At 33.1% G+C, this 21,861-nt stretch overlaps 2 protein-coding genes across 3 annotated transcripts; one reads left to right on the plus strand and one right to left on the minus strand.

Annotated features, from left to right (window-relative positions):
• The first annotated feature begins 619 nt into the window (after positions 1-619).
• On the plus strand, positions 620-4,755 carry LOC114393495 (polyadenylate-binding protein RBP47C-like). Its single transcript, XM_028354855.1, has 6 exons — positions 620-1,165; positions 2,178-2,643; positions 3,417-3,472; positions 3,556-3,686; positions 3,792-3,888; positions 4,236-4,755. The coding sequence occupies exons 1-6, from the start codon at positions 836-838 to the stop codon at positions 4,395-4,397; spliced, it is 1,242 nt and encodes a 413-aa protein (XP_028210656.1). The 5' UTR covers positions 620-835; the 3' UTR covers positions 4,398-4,755.
• A 687-nt stretch (positions 4,756-5,442) lies between these two features.
• Positions 5,443-20,169, minus strand: LOC114392631 (serine carboxypeptidase II-3-like). 2 transcript variants are annotated; one of them, XM_028353834.1, is made up of 8 exons: positions 19,749-20,169; positions 8,612-8,719; positions 8,020-8,294; positions 7,329-7,589; positions 6,540-6,646; positions 6,354-6,440; positions 5,865-5,970; positions 5,443-5,786 (listed from the first exon to the last, which is right to left on the minus strand). In XM_028353834.1, the coding sequence occupies exons 1-8, from the start codon at positions 20,152-20,154 to the stop codon at positions 5,637-5,639; spliced, it is 1,500 nt and encodes a 499-aa protein (XP_028209635.1). In that variant the 5' UTR covers positions 20,155-20,169; the 3' UTR covers positions 5,443-5,636. The 2 variants fall into 2 exon arrangements, with proteins under 2 accessions (XP_028209635.1, XP_028209636.1); XM_028353835.1 differs by lacking the exon at positions 6,354-6,440.
• Between the last annotated feature and the right edge of the window lie 1,692 nt (positions 20,170-21,861).

Consider the following 21,861-nt stretch of genomic DNA (forward strand, 5'->3'; position numbering starts at 1 on the left):
TATGTTATTATTTAAATTATTTTAAAATAATTATTTTAAATATTAATAATATATGATAAACTGTGAATGAATTTTTTAAAACTTTTCATTCATAATCTTTTTTTCCTTTTTATTACTACGTGTCATTAATATTATAAAAGATATAACAAGAAAAACTAAATAATATTATATTAAAAAATGATAATTATTTTAATATAATTTTTTTATACTACGTTTATTATGTTCAGCAAAAAGTTATTATTCATAATTATCTCTTTTCGAGTAAAATTGTCTCTTGTACAAAATCCTAATACTACATGTGATTTTTACTTAAAAAAAATACTACTACTAGTAGTTTCAATCAAAACAATTAAAAAATTATTCATAAATTTATAAACAAAATAATAAGGCAAAAAAAAAAAATATCAAGAGAAGAGTTAGGGAAAGGAACGAAGCTGGCGGCGGCACAGAAAGAGAGAGAGAGAGAACAGAAATATAACAGGGTTTGCAATGCATATCCCTCAAAAATTAGATCAAACGGCTGATATCAAACCTACAAAACCAATCGAACGGCAAAAACGAGAACCGCGTTTACAAAGCCAACCCAAGAATTCTTCATCCTCTCTTATTACTTATAAACCCTTCCTTGCCGCGCCCACTTCTTCTCTCTCAAACCAGATTTCACCCTTTCTCAGTTTCTCTCTCTAGAAAAACCAAAACCTGGCTCCTTTTTTTAGCTCTTTCCTTATTTAGCCTTCACACACTCCAAACTGTGAAATCCATTTTTAGCAAAGTAAAAAAAAGTGAGCCAGTGTGAGAGAGAGTGGTCATCAGTCATCACCGTTGATTGATTAAGATGCAGCAATCAAACGGCTCTGATTCGACGACTACGATGGAGCAGAGCGCGCCGCCGCCTCCGAGGCAATCACCGGCGGTGGCGAGGCCGCAGCAGTGGGTGCCGATGCAGTACCCTGCGGCGGCGGCGATGGTAATGCCGCACCACATGTTGCCGCCTCAGCATTATGCGCCGCCGCCGTACGTGCCTTACCACCACCAGTACGCGGCGCAGCCCCAGCACCAGCACCAGAACGGATCCGGCGGTGAGAACAAAACCATCTGGATCGGCGATTTGCATCATTGGATGGACGAAAACTATCTCCATCGCTGTTTCGCTTCCACCGGCGAGGTATACACAAATCAATGAGAAATGTTAAAATTGAATGAAAATAATTTTTACTGTTTATGGAGTTTAAGTTTTAACTTTGGTTTTTAACGTGTCGAACGTCGTCGTGTAATCCAGAAGAATTCACACAGTGGGATAAGGCTTTGTTGTTTTTGTTGTTGTTGTAGTTTGTTTGATAGAGTTTAAGTTTAATATATTGCTGTTTGTTGTTATTTGCTGTAGTTAACACAGTTCGATATGAGTTTCTGTTTTGTTTTTATTAGCTGATTTTGAGAACGTCGGAAAAGTTTTTTTTTTTGTTGAAAAAAGCTCAAATGCAGTTTCTTTTAGTATTTTTGGTGTTGTTTTCTTAATTAAATATTTAAGTTTTATTTCCAGGTTTGCATCAAAGATCCATATACATTACTGAAGTGAAAAATATGTATTTAAGTTTTGGCTTTTTTTTGTTTGTGTGTTGGTGGAGTTTGCTTTGCAGTTTATTTGAGAAGTTTGGTGCAAGTAAATATTGTTTTTTTTTTTTTTTTGTGGTTGGTGCTTGGTACTAATTTCTTTGTTACGATGTGCTACAAGGTTGTCGTCGCATGCATGTTTGTCAAGTGTCAACTTTATTTTTGATATATTGAAAAGGAAAAGTTCTTTGGTACACCGAGAGTCAGTATGGTTATGCTATCCAAAATTGTATTTAGTGGAGTGTATGATAATGTTTCCCTTTGTAGGAATAAAATCAAAGTGCCACTCTTATAGATGGAAATAGATTCGTTCTAGTTTGGGAATTAATGGTTGACGAATGGAAATAGAAATGTGGATGTCATTTTTTTTTCATTTGTGTGTACATAAGTACATTAATGAACTCTTTCACACCATAAGTTTGCAGACAAGTTTTACTTCTCTGCTAGTCTAATTTGATGAAAATATATCTGCATTTTGGAGACTTAATTTGTTAGGACTTAGGACAAAGATGTTGCCTGTGCTTCTCATATCCAACCTTCTTTCTGACTGCTGTATAATTTTGCAGATTTCCTCCATCAAGGTTATTCGCAATAAGCAAACTGGCCTATCAGAGGGTTATGGATTTGTGGAGTTCTATTCACATGCTACAGCTGAGAAAGTTTTGCAAAATTATGCTGGAATTTTGATGCCCAATGCTGAACAACCATTCCGTCTGAACTGGGCAACATTTAGCACAGGAGACAAGGGTTCAGATAATGTTCCTGACCTTTCTATTTTTGTAGGAGATTTAGCTGCAGATGTTACAGATAGTTTGTTGCATGAAACTTTTGCTAGTGTATATCCTTCTGTTAAAGCTGCAAAAGTTGTTTTTGATGCCAATACTGGCCGTTCAAAGGGCTATGGTTTCGTCAGGTTTGGAGATGACAATGAGAGAACCCAGGCCATGACTCAGATGAATGGTGTTTACTGTTCTAGCAGGCCAATGCGTATTGGTGCTGCAACTCCTAGGAAATCATCTGGCCATCAACAGGGTATGCCAAATCACATTACTTGCTTCTGATATATGAAATTATACCCTTTTCATTTGGGGAGGGGGGAATTATGCATTCTATTTCCATACAAAGAAAATGCTTCATGCCACCTATTTTACCCTCAGATTCTGTTCTACTTCAGGTTTTTATTAATAAAATTTGAGAACTACATTTCTGGATCCTATAAACAGTATTCATAGTTTTATGGTTTAGATGATGATTTCAGTGATTTTCTAGATGGCTATATTCCTTGAAATACAATATGTGCTTTTCACAGCAAAAGAAAGAGAAAAGTCAGTTTTTTTTTTTTTACTAAATCTAAATGAACGTCAAATTTGTTTGCTGATTTCCCTGAATAGGATTTAGCGTAGTTAAAAAATCATCCGAATTATTAATTGCTTCTGATTATGTGAAGCATATTTAAGTGTCAATTTAGTCCATTATTGATCTGTGGTATGATATTAATTGCTTTTCTATCTTCAAAATAAACTAATCCAATCACATACTTGGTCATTAATTCCCCCCTTTCTTGGATTTAGATCCCTTAAATTTCTTTTTTGATAATACATCTCTCAGATTTTTTTCCCAATTTGTTTTTGATTCATGCACCAGACCTCACCAAATAAAGCTTGTTGATGCTGTTGTTTTGTTGGATCCCACGTGTGGGAAAAGGCTTGGTTGCTGATGTTGTTTTGTTTTTCCATTGCATGCTACTGTAAGAGTTTGAAGTATTTCTACCAGCTTGTATTGATTTGGTTGGTTTCCTTGTTTAGGTGGGCTGTCAAATGGCACAGCCAACCAATCTGAAGCAGATTCTACTAACACAACTGTGAGCTTTTCAGTTCTTTTTATTAGGGCTTGCAATTTAGATTTACTACTACTTTCGAATGGCTGACCAATGATTTATTATAGATATTTGTTGGAGGACTGGACCCTAATGTTTCAGATGAAGATCTCAGGCAGCCATTCTCCCAGTATGGTGAGATAGTCTCTGTTAAGATACCTGTTGGAAAGGGCTGTGGCTTTGTCCAATTTGCAAACAGGTAAAAGTTCTGGCCTTCTCAAATTTTTGCATATTGACAGATAACATACTTTTAATCTCTTTATTGATGTAATGATAACAACATTATTATGAACAACTTTTCCAGAAATAATGCTGAAGAGGCATTGCAGAAGCTAAATGGGACAACGATTGGCAAGCAAACGGTCCGTCTTTCTTGGGGTCGTAATCCAGCAAATAAGCAGGTAAAATTCTCACTCATGCAATCCCACATTCGTATTGTCATTAGTCTGTTAATCTACTGAAACAAGTATTGTTTGTTGACCAATAATCCTCCTAGTAATATTGTATATTGCATCGGTTTAAAGAAGACAGCTTCTATTTTGGCCTCTTGTAATCATTTAAAATAAAAATTATCAGAATGCTTTTTGGATTTTCTTTTAAGATCAATCAATAAGAGCTTAGTTTTGTGGATCTCATTTCCCCATAAAATTCTTTGTAAGTGCTAGAGCACTAGATTGTTTTCATGCTGCCTGTCATTAGATTGCATTTGTGATGATTCACTCATAATTGGTATATCTTTGGATTGCAGTTTAGAATGGATTTCGGCAGCCCTTGGACTGGGGCATATTACGGGGCCCCTATGTATGATGGTTATGGGTATGCATTGCCCCCTCGTCATGATCCCAGCATATATGCTGCTGCTTATGGTGCTTACCCCCTTTATGGAGGCCACCAACAACAAGTAAGCTGAATGAAGTGCAGTGCAGGAGTAGCATTCACAACAAGTTAGACAGCATCAAGCTTGAATGTGCAAATTAAGTTTCTCTGTTTGTAACTTGCTTGATCTGTTGAATTCTTAAGACAAGAATCCCTCCTAATTGTGGAGTGGAGATGAATTTTGATAGCCTGAGGTAGCTCTGTAGGGATTCAATTAGTCATTTTGTTTAGGCCTGTAGGAGTCATGACTAATGAGGACCTTAAACTTATTATAGGAATAATTGTCTTAAGTATGTCAGCGTGTGTGCTTGCTTGCTATTTATTTGTTTCCGGCAGTTGACATTGAAGCTTTGCCTTTGTTAGTTTTTAAGGGTCATTTCATTTCTTTGCCAGTATTTTGCATGCATGTCCCTATGCTATTCAGATGCGATTATAGGATTCAAGTTCATCTTATTTTAGATATCTCGTTCATTTTATTGTGTTCCATGAATCGGAAGTCTGAGCTTATTTTGCTTGAGTTTCTGTATGTGCTTTCATGGTTAAATTTGAAATCTAGTTCAATTTGACTAAAATGTTTGCTTGCAGAGAAAGCTTTCTGGTCTCCTAAAATAATTTCATACTGTTTGTATTGGTCCGTATTTCCTTTGTGTGGAATAATTTAAACTGCTTAATTTTTTAGTTTGCTTAATCCATGACCAAATAAAATTGACATCTTACCTCCACACCAAAAGACGGAAACTGTGTACATTTTATGTGCCGAGTCTATATATTTTGCTGTATAATGCTTCACTATACGTAAGATTATAAAAATCCCTTATACATTTCTTTGATAGTGTGTGGATATATGGAATTGTTCACCTTTTAAGCCAGGAGAAGGATATATTGTCATATACTTGGGTTCTTTTTCCTTACACCTTAATTCTCTCTTAATGTTTATAATTTTGTTTTTGGGGGGAGGGGGGGAGTTAATACTTTGCGATTGAGTTGCTTGACCTTAAACAGTTGAACTTTGAAAGGAGACACAAAATCTAGATTTTGCTGCTCCAATATTAAAAGCTGGTTTGGTATCCCTTCAAATAGACAGATAAACGAATTATTTATATAACTTATTTATATAAACTCGTCCTTGAATTTTTACCTTTATAAGAATACATACTGATCTAAAAGAATGTTTTTTCTTTCCTAATTAGAGGTGAAAATCTTATTGATGAATTTGCAAATGAAACTCATCAAATTTTCACATCTATTTTGAGGACATCTACCAAATAGAGACCTAAGAGGTGAACTCAGGAGGAAGTTCTCCTCGTAGGAAAAATGAGATCATGGTTAGGGCTCTCTGCGGTTGGTAACTTGGAACCATGTGCCCAGCTCCTCTTACAGTGATTAGTGTGAGCCCTTTGTACCCAACCAAGTATCCTCCAACCTACATATTGTAAGCAGTAGATTACTTAGGTGTTGCTTGTAAGTTCTGAATAGTAAATAATAAAGCTTAATTAATTACCTCATTGCTAGAATACCATGGACGCCATGTTGTCTCCACTGGAAGTTTCATGGAATTTATTGAATACCTAGATGATGTTATGGGAACACGCCCATCTGTATCGCCACTGCATTATTGAATAAACAACAATACAATGGTTACACAAAGCCATGCATGATACCTGTCTTGGATGTAACAAAGTAATTTATAGAGTACCCTGGTTTCGATTATAAAAAAAAAATACATACTTTATATTTATTAAGAAAATTAGTTAACTTAATTAAATTGCACTATTTTTAATTAAAAATAAATATTTATCCTAAATTATTTTTTATTGGAACTTGATATCAAATATAATTTTTTTTTGAATTTATTAAATAAAAAATATTTTGGAGATAATTTCATTAAATAAGACATAAATAATAAAAATTTACTTATATTTAAGAAAAAAATAAGAAATTTTTATTGTTTATATTCCAGACCAGAGGGAATAATTGTATATTGTATCACCTATATATCCAGGTGTTTATGCCACTTGATATTAACCGATTTATAGTTGGTAGAATTGTTGCTGGGCTATCTGTCCATCCCACCCCTCTGAACAGAAGCATCAGATACATCAATTAAGGAAATAGAACAATTACAATTGGTATATTTTGAAAATGTAGTGAGGTAAACATAGAGAATTTTGTGTACCTGCAAGGATACCATACTGAAGCTTTAGCATGTAGAGCCTCTTGTACTTCCGCGAGATTTAAGTAGGAATTGGTATAATCGTCAGAACAAGGGTCGTAATTGCTATCCTACAATGTTGAATATGGAATAGTTTCTAGCTTGGTATTGACAAAAATAATATAATATGACCTTATTAAGTGAACTTGTCCAACAATATTAGTTGCACCCAAAATTGGCAATTGATGTAGATTGGGTATACACTCTAATATCACGTTACATTCAATCTTAAACCCAATTGTTTTTATGTGAAGTTGTTGTCAAATATGTATATATAAACTGCCTCCCAGGAATTGAGATAGTAATATGAGATTTTCTAACATGAAAACTTCACTTTAAGTGTTACATAAAGATTGATTGAGACCATAAATATGTAGTGGTTTGAAACCATACAATAATTTCTCGATTCTCACCACACCTATTTCTCTAAATTTATATGATCATTAATGCCACAGTCAATTTTATTAGTTACTATATTTAAAGGTTACATGCCATACACAGGTCGGATGAATGTAGAATAAAAAGTGGAAAGGTGGTTGAAGTTAAGAATGCAACTCGACATAAAGAAAAGCAAAGATGAAAGAAGATAGTAATGTAAAAAACGATAATGCATTTAGATTTTACTATGATTAAGTATGTTAAAACCTTTTAATTTTTTTTCCCACTATTCATCTACATTACCAAGTAGAGTTCTCTACTCCTAGTTGAGACTCCACGTAACAAAAATGCAAAGGAGCATGAGATGCAACTTACAGAGTTAGTGGCAGGACTGGCACCAGCTTTTGTTGCAGCTGAATCACAAGGGGGAGCATATATGCCATATATGTCAATGGTTCCAATCTCAATATCCCCTCTAATTTGATATTTGCTGCACTCACTTGTTAAGTTACCGTTCTCAAAGTCACAATGCCTTTGAATTCCCTCATGGGTTTCATCAGAGTTCAGAGCATGTGTCCAGAAATATTCATACATTCCCTTTCCACACATATTATCATCTATCCAGCCATTCCCAACCTGCACTAAGAACATCAATTTGAGACCATGACAAGTGCACTATTGGTCTCTCATCTTTTATTTCTTGATGTTTCAATTTTGTCTTCTAAGTTGAAAAAGTTTCCCTTTGATCCTTTTTTCTTTTGTGGTGTCTCAGTTGGATCAAATCGGTCCTTTCATTCGTTTTTTGCATTAACAGTATTAATTTTGACTGATAATATTGCAAACACCTATCTAACGTGGCATTTATCATAGTTTGTAAGGTGCCATTAAGTTAATTTAGTTAGTGTGGTAAATTGATGGAAGGACTAATTTCCTCTAACACAAACACTTTAAGATACTAAAGTCTTTGTTTAAACATAAAAGATCAAATTGAAACCAAAAAACAAAGACGACGGACCAAAAATGTATTTTAGCCTAAATTGAATATGTACCACAAAATCTGACTTACCGCAATCCCTTTCAGGTTGATCACTGTGTGATTTGTAAGCTTATTATAAGTGAGAATAGTGTCAGCAAGCTGAGGGACATAATGTCCAGCATAGCTTTCTCCAGTGATGAACAAGTCTCGAGTTTTGTACTGTGGAAATCTCTCGAGCCAGTTTAGAAGAAAAGTGTAAGAGTCCATAGCTGTGCTCTTGTCACCAGTTTTAGTGTAGTCAGAAGAAGTGTTTGAATATGAAAAACCAACTCCTGCTGGAGACTCTAGGAAAATCACGTTTGCCACTGCCAATTGTTGAAGTAACTCATCACTTCTAAATAATAATTATGCAAGCTAGCCCAAAAAAAAAGTTCATTTTTCTTTCCCTCTTAAAAAGTGACATTAGTAAAAATAAAGACAACTTAGATACTACTAATCTACTATATATAATTCTTAAATGTTTTCATGTTATTATTCAATTAGAATTGGAATTTCTTAATATATACTACTGGTATTTAATGTTAGTTTCTATTGATGTGAAACTCCAATTCTTATAAGAAAGAGTGTTATATATATTTTAACCACTTGTCATTTTTCTATCTAGTAGCTAGTGCATGCTTACCATTGTTCCATGCATATTGATTTGTGTAAAGTGTTCTTCCATCACTGTTGACTCTAAAAGGTCCGAGTTCTTGCATGGCTCCATACCCAAAGGAAGAGCAGCCAGGCCCTGTACATCATACATTTAGTTATCTAATTAATTCGTTTGACTTACTAGAAACGGAAAACATTTCCATTGTTTCAATGATAAATGATTCCGATTTCCTCCAGTTGAAACCAAAAGGGAAAGCATCGAGTCCTGAAAACTGAAAACACTACTTATCCCTATCATTGGGGGAGAATATATATATATATATATATATATATATATATATATATATATATATATATATATATATATATATATATATATATTGTTTTCAAGTTTTAAGAGTTTTACTAGGTAGTATATTTATATGGGTAATTAAAGTTCATCATGATGAACCTAAAAGTGAGAACTGCCAAAAAGAAGAAAAAGAGAGAAATGTATAAGGAAAGTAGCAGAACTCTGAATCTAAAGATGTGGGTATGTACGTATCCACCTTCTAGTTGTATGTACTAACCCGTCTTAAAACGAGATGGGTAACTTTTTCTTTAGCGGCAAATTTACGTAAGGGGGCTTATTTTAAAAACTATTTACGGATTGGGGTTTGTTTTAAAACTAATGACGGAGGGGGTCTGTTCTTGGGTGTAACCCGCCATTGCCAATGGCGGCAAAGGTGGAGAGAGGCTGGTATCGTTACTGGTAGTGGCGATATAGGTGGAGAGAGGCTGGGACTCGCTGACCGTGATGGCGAGATAGGGCAAGGGCAATCTCGCCGTTAGCATTGGCGAGATGCTCCCTGTTGACTGGTGCCGCTAGCCCTTCTGGCGGGATTGGCGCTGTTCATTAAGAGGCACATGCATTGCTTTGTTGTTGTAAATTTTGTTTAAATAAAGCAGTTGCATGATACTCAACGTATGAAGTTGCAGATGCTCTTCTTGTTCATGATGAGACTAAACATAAGGTCTGAAATAGGGTTCAAAGCTAGCTGTAGGTTGCGCATGCTCTCCTTGTTCATGATGAGACTAAACATAAGGTCTGAAATAGGGCTTATAACTAGCTGTAAATGTTCACAGGTTAGGGGTTCAGAGATGCTACACCATATTCACATGCATACAGTTTAATGGCGTGTAAATTAAGAGATAGCTTCAGCTTTCTTCTTGTAAATTTTGTTTAAATAGAACACTTGCAATGACATTGAATACTTGCAAAATTTCATACTGAAAGAGAGTAAGAAACTGAAGAGAGGAAGAAAGAGGTTCGTTTGAAGTTTGAAATTTGCTGATTGTATAGTAAGTATTTTATATTTATTTAAATAAGTCTTATTTAGTTTTGTTTATTTGTCATGTATAAATTTTTTATTTTGAAGTAATAAAATTTGGAGGTCAAATTGCATTAATTTTGTAAATTAGATTTTTAATTTAGAAATTATTAGCAGTAATTATTTGTAAGCCTTTTTTTAACTGTTTTTGTGAATGAATTTAATTTCCGTATTTGACATATAGAATTGTTTTGGTATTATTTGAAATATAATTTAATTTAAGACAAAAACTAATTAGATGCTATTTCTTAACTATTTTCTGGTTTGTTTAGAGTTAAAAACGAAGTTTCATTTTACTTGTGATAAAATATAGTATAAGTTAACAACAAAAAAATTGTAATTTTAATTATAAAATATAGTATAAGTTAATAAAAAATTTGTAATTTTAATTATGTTCCGTGTAAAAAATTGTAATTTTAATTATGTTCCGTCTAAAATTTTTTTAAGTGTAATCCTTTCATTTATAATCCTTTTATTTTGTGTCTGAAATTTTTGGTAAAGTTGAAGAATTTTTCATAAATTATTTAATTAGATTAATTTTTTTTAGAATAAAGTATGAATGTGTAGTTTAAGTTTAATAGAGCAAGCAAATAAATAGTTTATATTTGTATCATTGACAAATATTTAATTGAAATAATAATTTGATTTGTTAGACTAAAATTTGAAGGTAAAGTTTAAGTGAATTTTTTTTAATTAGAATTTTTTTTTTAAAATTAGTATGACTAATTATTTGTAATCCTCTTTGTTCATGGTTTTTGTGGCTTAGAAGAAATTTGACTTGTGACCCTTCCGGTTATAAATATTATATGTGAGTCTTTAAGTTTTTGAAGGAATTTTTTTTGAATTATTTAATTTGACGTATGAGTAATTTTGTTTTTTTTTTTGTTAGAATGACGTCTCAATGTTTATTTAAGTTTACTAGAAGAAGCAAATAAATTTTTTTATTTTTATGATTCACAAAATAGTTAATTGAAGTAATAATTGTTTTATTTAGAAACAAATTTTAACACGTGAAGTTTAAGCCAATTTGTAATTAGGTTTTTTACGTTGAAGTAATTTTTTAATAATGTTTACTTATTTTAATTTGTATCCCAAGTTTAAGTTTAGTAGATGCAGCAAGCAGATACACTTATTTATTTTAAAAAGACTGTTGTTATGATTATTTATTTTGAATTTTGTTGATGTAGGTATATCATGAATTCAATTATTACAGTGTTGTATTTCAACGGAAGAGTATTTGAAGACAATGATGGTGTAATATTTGAAGGCAGTAAAAAGGCCATTCAGATTAAACGCGGAATTAGTTTCAATGCTTTGAAAAAAAAAATTGGAGATAAGGTAAAGTTAGAAAATAATGAAATTATTTCTACTATAAGTTGTAGATTTTTAGTTTCAGGAAAATATGTTGCGTTGCAAATTTGTGATGACGAAGATGTTGAAACTATGATCGAAAGTTTTCAACAACAACAACAAATGTCAGTTCTAGAGTTGTACGTAGAAAAGGATGTTGCTGGTGGTTCTATGTTTCATGCTGCAAATTCTGTTACGTCATGTGGACGTAATGTATCTCATTATGAGTCGGAACTGCCAAAAAATATAAGCAATTTACATGTTGATGAAGATGATGATGATGATGATGATGATTATCTTGCATCTAACTCATACGTTGAAGAGTCTTTCGATGAAGATGATAGTGATGATGGAATATCTCATACAGACGATGAAGTCACTGACATCGTTGAACCAGTTTCAATTGTTCACCCAAGCGAAGGTAAATGTTTGTGAAATACAAAATTAGTTGAATACATCTATCTTTTTATGAGAATTGTATTTAATGGTAATTAAATAGGAGTAGTTTGTTGACGTGATTTTATTTTATAAATTATTAGGTGTACCAGAAATTCAAAATCCATTTTGGAATGATGCTAGCCATTATAATAATATCAACTGGAGTCATCCGGACGAGGAGGACATTTGTGGTCTAGACATGCCAACGACTTTTAATGTTGGACAAGAATTATATGTTGGCATGGATTTTGACAGTAAAGATGCAGTCAAAAATGCACTCAAACAATATGTGATGAAGGTGCATCAAAGTTTTAAGGTTGTTGAAACGAAATCACACAAATATATCGTTTGTTGCCCCAACAACACCGAAGAGTCTCCTTGCCCTTTTTATATGAGGGCAATTTTATCCAAAAAAACTGATGCATGGAAAGTGACACAATGGGGTGGACCGCACACATGTCTAAATATGACTATGACACAAGACCATGAGAAGCTTGATTCAAATTTAATTGCGACTTGCGTAGTAGGTACGTTTTTTATGTTCATAGTATCCTACTTTTGTGTTATTTGTTATTTTAATTTGTAATTTTATTTACTTATTTGAATTACAGGCATGATCAGAGAAGATCCATCAATAAAAATTTCTTTGATTCAAGAAAGGATAAATAGTGAATTTTCCTATAAGGTTTCATACAGAAAAGCATGGATGGCCAAACAAAAGGCGATTGCAATTGAATATGGCGATTGGGAAGAGTCGTATGCGAAACTCTCGTCATGGCTAACACACATGCAAAATCATTCTCCTGGCTCTTACTTTCAAATACTACATGACGATTTTATTGTTGGCAATAGGGTGAGTCGCGAACATCGTCAATTTCATAGAGTATTTTGGACATTTGGTCAATGCAAGGAGGCTTTTAAGTACTGTAAGCCAATCATACAAGTTGACGGCACACATTTATACGGAAAATACCGTGGGACCCTATTAATGGCCACATCGCAAGATGGAAATGGTGGTGTTCTTCCTCTAGCATTCGCCGTGGTCGAAGGCGAGACGCTAACAGCATGGTCATGGTTTTTGGCCCACTTGCGTGAACACGTCACAGATAAGAATGGAATTTGTCTAATATCTGATCGTCACGCGAGTATAAAGTCTGCTGTCGCTAATGAAGCACTTGGTTGGCAACCTCCCCACGGCTATCATGTGTACTGCGTCCGACACATAGCCAGCAATTTCAATCGCAAATTCAACAACGCGAAACAAAAAGAGATGTTCAAGAAATTGGGTAAGGTTTATTTTATACATTAATTTAATTTGAGTTTCATGTCTACGTACAACTGTTGATGATAACAAATTTGATGCAGCGTACACTCCTTGCAAGCATGTGTTTGATCAAAACTTAGAAAAATTTCGTCAATTGAGTCCAGCTATAGCAAGATGGATTGATCGAATCTCAAAGGAAAAATGGAGCATGGCTTACGATACATCTGGACGACGATATGGTCACATGACAACCAACTTATCAGAATGTGTGAATAAGGTGTTGAAAGATTGTCGCAGCATTCCAATAACAGCGTTGGTGAAGTCAACATATAGTAGGTGCCGAAAGTACTTTATTGATCGTGGTCGCCAAGCCCAAAGACAATTAAGAGAAGGCCAAGTTTATTGTTCTAAGCTTGTTACAGAACTTAGGAAAAATCAAGAACAAGCTTGTTCGCACATCGTTCGCGTGTATGATATCCACTCGACAAGGTTTGAAGTAGAGGAGACCTTCAATCCTATAACGCAACGTGGCGGACAAAAATGGGCAGTTAACTTGAATGGCCATTACTGTCAATGCGGAAGGTATTCTGCGCTTCACTATCCATGTTCACACATTATTGCAGCTTGTGGTTACGTGAGCATGAACTACTACCAATATATAGATGTTGTTTACACCAATGAGCACATCTTAAAAGCATACTCCGCACAGTGGTGGCCTCTTGGGAATGAAGCGGCAATTCCTCCTTCTGATGAGGCATGGACACTAATCCCTGACCCAACTACAATTCGTGCGAAAGGTCGGCCAAAATCAACAAGGATAAGGAATGAGATGGATTGGGTCGAACCATCTGACCACCGACAAAAATGTAGTAGATGTGGAGCTGAAGGGCACAATAGGCGTCGATGTCCAATGCAATCTGACCGTGGGAGTAATTCATTTAATTGATTTATGTATGTTACATGCCTGACTTGTATTGCTTTAGGTTTTGTTCAATGTATTTACTTGTTGGTCTTCAATGAAATCGTCAGTTACTTTTTGTTGAATGTGTGCTTCTAATGAAATAAAATTACATTTAGAAGTTGAAATAAATGGAGTGGATCAATCGAGGTTGAGTGACATTGGTGTTGATCGTTAGTTAGAAACGTTAGTGTCTAAGTATTTTGTCTTAGTTTTTTATTTGAAGGGTGAGGGCTAAGTTCTTTTTATTTTATGGTTAGGGCTAAGTTTTTTATTTTAGGGTTAGGGTTAGGTTTTTTTATTTTAGGGGTTAGTTTTTGAGTTTTATTTGGTTTACGGTTCATTGATTATTATAGTTTGATACGCGACATAAATATTATCCATAAGTAAGCCTTAATAAACTGAATATCATACATTACGCCATGAATGTCAAATTACAAATATACAACAAAGGCTTAATAAACGAAGACATGCAAATCATTCATTTTGGTGTCCGTGATGTCGTGAGGATGTGCCACATGGTCGATCCCATCTTCGTGCTTGGCGATCAGGATTTCTTCTGCCCCGATGCCTCCCCGCTTCTTCTTCGTCAGCCTCCGCAGAAAATGCGTGCCGCAAATCAACACCGAATAAGTCACCCGTATTAGGTATTGGTCCCGGTACATTCCATTGTGTTCCTAACGGGGCATTAGGTGTTGGAATTGGGCCATGATATTGCTGTGAAGGGGTCATTGTGGGCCATGAAAAATGAGCTTGTGTTTCCGCAACACCACCGAACGATTGCTGGCTTGCAGAAGTATCAGTGTGATGACCCTGAAAAGGATATTGATACATCTGGGTCGGATACTCAGCAAATGTTTGTGGCGTGTAATACATTCCATGGCCACGCTCCGCCATTTGTTGGGAATATTCTTCCGCTTCAACAATGTCCCTTCTTCTGTCTATCCCCTGAGTTTCAATACTTGACTGAAGCATGTGAAACTGTTGTGCAGGAAATTGACGCTCTGATGCGGGACCATGTGACACTGGCTCAGTGACTCTCTCTTGCTCTTCGGATAAAATTGTAATTTTTTCCACATAAGGCACGAGATCATCAAATGTGCATGTATTCCTCCCTTGAGGAGACACCATGTATTGTAATGCCTCCGCAACTTCACCCTGCATTTATAAGGGTAAGAAAATTAATGGCCATCATTAAATAAAAGTTCAAGTTAAAATTTGAAAAAAATTTAAAAATACCAATGTAGCCGTCTTTGCATTTGCTGGGTCAACAAACATCTTTGTCTTTCGCCTATACCAGACCATGTAGTCCGAGTTAAAACTCAATAGGCCTTCTTGTCGGGGATAAGCGTCGACCCTAAATGCATGGCGATTATTCCACTGATCAATCATTGGGGCGAACAATTGCCCCCAATTTTCGTCATGTTTCCCTTTCAATGTTATGCCATGAATGTTTAAGGGTTGTGAAGGAGACTCTGGAATTGGCTGTTGCATCCCAAATTGTCTCAATACTCTGTCCGGTTGGTGCCACTCAATAACTTGGAAACAAATTAGTGGCACCACCGCGTACCACGCGAGACTTCCGACTAAACAAACGGGAGGCAACAGTGATATTACGGTTGATGGGTACGGCTCCCACACAAACTGCATATAACAACATAGTTATGAACATTTTAGTAAAATAACACATATAATTTTTTATTTTACAAATAGAATAACATCTTCTTACCTCATGACGTTTCATAATATCTAACTTGCGACGAAAAACTCTCACATCATCATTGCCGATATGTTGGTTTCCACGTCGCAGCCACCTACAAAGATTAAAATTTAATATATGCTAAAACCATTTATTCTATTGAAATGAAAGACGCTGCTAAAAATTACTAACCTATGCCCCAGTGGTGTATTTTCTACTTGGGAAGGAGTCCTCTTTGGAGCCAAGGTTGGACATCGTTCCCATGCCCACATTTGTAGTAAGATGCACATACCTCCGATTGATTTAGTTTTATAATCGGTGGCATTGCACATCTCTCTGTATAGAAAACCAAGTACGGCAGCTCCCCATGCATATCTGCCACATTCTTCAAAGTCACGTAAAAATTGAAGGTATCTTAGCGAAACTTTGTTACTGCTTTTATCAACGAACAAGACACCTCCAATGAATCTCAATATCCATGCACGGGCAAACCTTCGTACTTGTTCTTCGTCGTCGTCATTATTTATTTGGGCAAAATGGTGAGCCAGCCAACTTAATTTAACCACACTACCTCTAATTTCATCTTCTTGTGGTCTGACTCCCAATAATTCCTCACATAAATCAGCCCAATCAAGATTTGTTGGACCGATTAATGGTAAACCATCCACACTTATACCTAACAATACAGAGACGTCTTGGAGAGTAATAGTACATTCTCCGCATCTCATGTGAAAGGTATGTGTTTCTGGCCTCCATCTTTCAATCAGAGCACTAATTAATGAGGCATTTATTTTTAAGTACCCCATCTTGATAATCCAGGCGAAACCAGATTGTAGAAGAAAAGGAAAAATTTGCTCAGGAATTTGTTCTTCCCCTTGATACGTGGGGACAGCTCGTCTGATATGTAATTTCCTATCTTCTTCCCCATTCCAAACATGTTCTGAAACATGTTTAGGTTGCATCCATAATACATCAGCATCGATGGGACCAGACTTAATGTTAACATGTGATGAAGATGATGATGAAGATGCCATTGCTACTACAAAAAAAAAATATAATACATTATTTGTAGATAATATAAATTAAATTAAACTACACACATTTATAAAAACATTATTAAATATCTAACAATAAATTTGAAAAAAATCAAACTCGCCAATTTTTAATATATTCTATACATAAATTAAAATACATGTGAACAAAACTTTAAATAAATAATTTTTTTTCTACAATTAAAAAAAATAATTTAATAAAATATGGACTAACAAATTATTTATAATACAAACAAATATTGAAATGCAAAAAATTATTTAAAAATATATATACAAAAATTATAATAATGTACAATCTATCATATATTTAATAACATAAATTTTCTAAAACAATTAATATTAACCTACAAACTAAAACTAACAGTGATCATATATATATATATATAACTAAAATCTAAAAACTAAAAATTATTAACTCAAACAATATTAACTTATTAATTCATTTATTTAAAACTATACTATCTATATATAACATACAAAAATATATAAGACACAAAAATATAACACTAATAAAACAAATTTACGCATCTCTAATATTAGAATTATTTATTTACGTGTAACATGCTTAATATTATAAAAACTAAAAATTTATGTCTACCTAAAATTTATAAATATGTATGCTAATATTAATTTATACATAATATTTCTACCTTATCTAATATTAAGTGTGTGCCTAATATTTCTAAGGCTAATATTAAGTGTGTCGGAACGTTTGGCTGTGGCTTACTAAAATATCATATATATACTACAAACTAACCTTCAAATATATACTACAAACTAATAACAGCATACTTATTTTTATACAAACTAATCTTCAAATATATATTACAAATCTAAAAATATATACTACAAACTAAATAATATTTTTATACTAACTAACCTAACCTACTCTTCAAATATCTGTTACTACATAAAAATTAATAACAAATAACAGCATACTTATTAATTTATTAATAATACTAACTAACCTAACCTTACAATACCTATTAATCTTAATTAACCTAAACTTACAATACTTATCTAGCTAACCTATTATTTTAAAAATATTAACAAACAGAATATATAAATCACTTATCTAGCTAACCTGTTATTTAAGAAAATCACTTACCAGCCAATTAGAAATTATGAACTATGGAAGAAAAAAACTCAGCAAGAGCAAGCACCAACAGCAAGCACGCAGAACACTCAAGAATGGAGAAAAGAAAGGTAGTAGAAGAAAAGAAATGTGAATCCAAAGTTTACGTTCAACTTATTTTATAGGAAAAAAGCGTATACAATGGTCAAAAGCTCTCTGTATCCCTAAACCCTATGCTGCATCCCTATACAATGGAGAGCAGAAACAAGCCCTGCAAGCCTGAAAAGTTCACGTGACATGGCTGTCTCGCCAGCACCTTGGGCGAGTCCTGCACTGACATGGCTGTCTCGCCAGCACCCTGGGCGAGACCCACTGCACTGCCAATCCCGCCAGCCCTTCTGGCGGCAAGCCTGTAGCCCTATCTCGCCATTGCGATGGGCGAGTCCCACTTCTCACTCCTACGTGGCCTATGTCGCCACTAGCAGGGGCGATACACCCCTCTCTCCTGCTTTGCCGCCACTGGCAATGGCGGGTTGAGCCTTGCCGCCAGTGGCAATGGCGTTTTCCGCCTAAAAACCAACCCCCTCCGTCATTAGTTTTAAAACAAACCCTTATACGTAAATAGTTTGTAAAATAAGACCCCCTTGGTAAATTTGCCTTTCTTTAGCTTATGATGATTAAAAAAAAAAAAAGCTTACGAATGAGTTTTTTTTCTTATTTTTTTTTCTTGTTAATTAAACTGCTCAAGAATTATTATAATTTTTTGTGGCAGACATGACTAATGGCTTCCGTGTTAGGATTCCACTAACGTTAAGTTGTGTTGTCAATGTTTGAGTAAGGCGATTGATTGGGAATCTATTATCTCATTTTATAGCAATGAATTATGAATAAGAAATTAGCATAAAAACCCATTGCTACCTTACCGTGTATTGCCACGGAATATATGGTGGGATCATAATGTCATATTATTGAACATTAATTGAATCCACTTTATGATTTCGGGGGCAAAAGGAATACTTCCAATGAGGCTTTTTGGATTTTTTTTAATCATCACATTTTATTTAGATATTCATTTAATATCATTTAACAAAATTACCAAATATATAGAGATATAAAATTTTAAGTTATATTAAAATTAAAATTCTCCAACTTCAAAATCTAGCCCGTTAATAAATATATTAATTTACAAAATATCAAATAATTAAAATGATTCAAATTGGCCAAAATATGATTACTTTAAATAATTAATATATATTTGATTATGTGCATAGAGATGAATGACTATATTCATAATTAAATAATCGACATGTTTGTTATTATGACATCTTGTAGTGTTTTGCATGTCCTAATTTTATTTTTCAAATAAAAATATTAAATAATTTATAATATGTTTAGTTAAATTTATTTTGAAAAAACAACTTTTTTTCTTCCAATTTCCCAAATAATTTTTTTAAAAATATAAAATTTTTTCTTCCAAAATAATCTCACACTTAGGAGCTATAGGAATTTTTCTATTAAGACTAATAATACAATTAAGTTTGACTTGAACTAGAATCATGGCAAAAATCTGCTTGGATAATTTTTTTCATAAATATTTATATGAAAAGAAAATGATAAAATAAATTATTTTTTTTCCTAAGTTAAAATTAACTTATGCATTTTCTGTTTTTATAGAAGTTGTCTGATCTAATTTCTCTAAAAATTGTAACACAAATAAATTGATTTTTGTTGAATAACAAAAACAATGAGTTCATTTGATTTTATGACAAAAATTTAATTCAATTTATTTATTTTACCTTATTATGCTTTTTCTTTCCTTATAAATACTTATAGAAAATTATCCAAATAGAACTAAAATCTCTCCTATTCATTTGATTATTTGATACTCTATACATATCATATTCAAATTAACAATCAAACAAACAAACAAACAAAATGTATTATATATAGAGTACTTACCTCCATTTAGCCATAGAACAAGGGGCTTGTTGGAAGCATTGTGAGGTGACTCCACAAAGTAATAGAACAGTGCTCTCCCTGCCTTGGCATCCACCGTGACATAGCCAGCATATTGATCAAAATCCACCCCTTGTGCTGGTTGTCCCGGCAAAGCCTTCACTTTGTCACCTTCCATCAACCCAGATTGTTCCTTAACAACATAAACCTTCGAAAATTTTCCATCACCACCAAGATTTGTGGCCATTGAAGAAGCTTCTCCATAAGAGCGTTTTTGAGCCCTCCTTGATCGAATAAACTTATAGAGATATTCCCCTTGTTGGTTGGCCTCGCAGCATGGGATGGCAAAGTGGCACCATGACAAAAACAGGAACCACAAAAGCAATTTTATTGACAACATTGGGCTCATCTTTATTTTGTTGTGAGTGTCGTGTTATATATACCTCTTTCAAGCTCTCAAATCAATGTATATTATATATAATAAGGTTTTTACTAAAAAAAAATTTGAACGGAGGTTTTCACTAATTAAGGTACCGCGATTCTTTCAGTAACACATTTCATTTAATTAGATATAAATAGAGAAAACAACTTATTATAAATCATTGATTCGAGTGATATTTTTATTTATTTATTTAAGTAATGTCTTATGTTTAAATTTTATAGATGAAAAAAATATAATTAGGAGAAATTTTTTTACTAAAGTGTCTAACTAAATGTTCGATGTGATAGAAATTAATTATCAACAAAATAAATGAATATTTTATACTAGTCATATATGGTTATAAAAAAATGGTGATACATTTAAATCCTATTCACTTATTATATGTTAAGATATATATATATATATGAATCCATCTCTTTACAAAGAAAATTTGCTAAAAAAGAACCTCTAATATCTTTATAGGAATTGCCTAACTAGAATATCATATATTATGCATGGGGAAGGATATTGTTTTTCTTTTGCATGCGTTATCTATATAATAATGAAGGTAGTGAAGAGAATTAAAGTTATATTCTTTCGCGATGTGTTTCCGTTGTCAACTAATAAAGTGATGTTACATGTATAATTCGTGTATAGCGTACATGCTCATTTATGTTTATGTTGTTAGAGTATTATATTCAGCATGCAAACATTTTTTATACAAAAAATAAAATCACATGTAGATCTTGATTTGATAAACAATCGACTGTATTTTATGGCAGGCAATTCATAGCTCTGACTTTGTGAAAGAAAATGTTATTACCGTTATTATTATTTGGTAAGATGGAAGTATAACTGCTATTAAATTTAGATGTAAGCATGTGATCAGTTGTGAATATAGGAAGTAAGATGAAAGTATAACTACTACTTAAATTTCTCTACTAATAAAGTGGTACATATACACCAAATATCGAGTTTCATTGCTCGCTTATTAAAGTTTTGCATAATTAGCATTTAATAGGTTTTATTTTTTAATCACTTCTATAAGTGATTAATTTAATTTTATAATTTAATTTATTTTGAAAAATTATTTTATGAGCAGTGATATTGAATATTTCAAAGTTTTATATATTATATTTCAAAGGGATATTAATAAGATGCATTCCCATTATTAATTTGTTTTTAATTCGTAACAAATATATATTATTGGGTTTATAAAATTTTAATATCGTAAAGATGATTTTTATTTGAAGGTGAGTAAATATTTTGAAAGATATGATGTCATGTTGAGTGTTTTGTCATTTTCTACACAAAGAAGGTTTGTTTAGCAACTTAGTTATTATAAACAATGTAAGCATTGACATGAAGCTCATCACATAAATTTAGGATTGGTTAAATTACTTATTTGGTCCCTATATTATATTTTCATGATTCTTATATTTTTAATTCTTATAGTTTGAAAGTGGTCTTTTTAGTTCATATAATTTACATTTTAATTCTTTCCTGTAGTTTAAAAGTATTCTTTTTAGTCCCTATAGTTTATATTTTAATTTCCTTTTAGTCTCTCTAATTTAAAAACTATAAGAACTATAAAAGTAAAAATAATGAAACTATAAGAACTAAAAAGACCATTTTTAAAATTACAGGGACTAAAAGAGAATTAAAATGTAAATTATAAAAACTGAAAAAATCACT

This window comes from Glycine soja, chromosome 17 (assembly GCF_004193775.1).
Source record: "Glycine soja cultivar W05 chromosome 17, ASM419377v2, whole genome shotgun sequence".
In the NCBI taxonomy this organism is placed as follows: Eukaryota; Viridiplantae; Streptophyta; class Magnoliopsida; order Fabales; family Fabaceae; genus Glycine; species Glycine soja.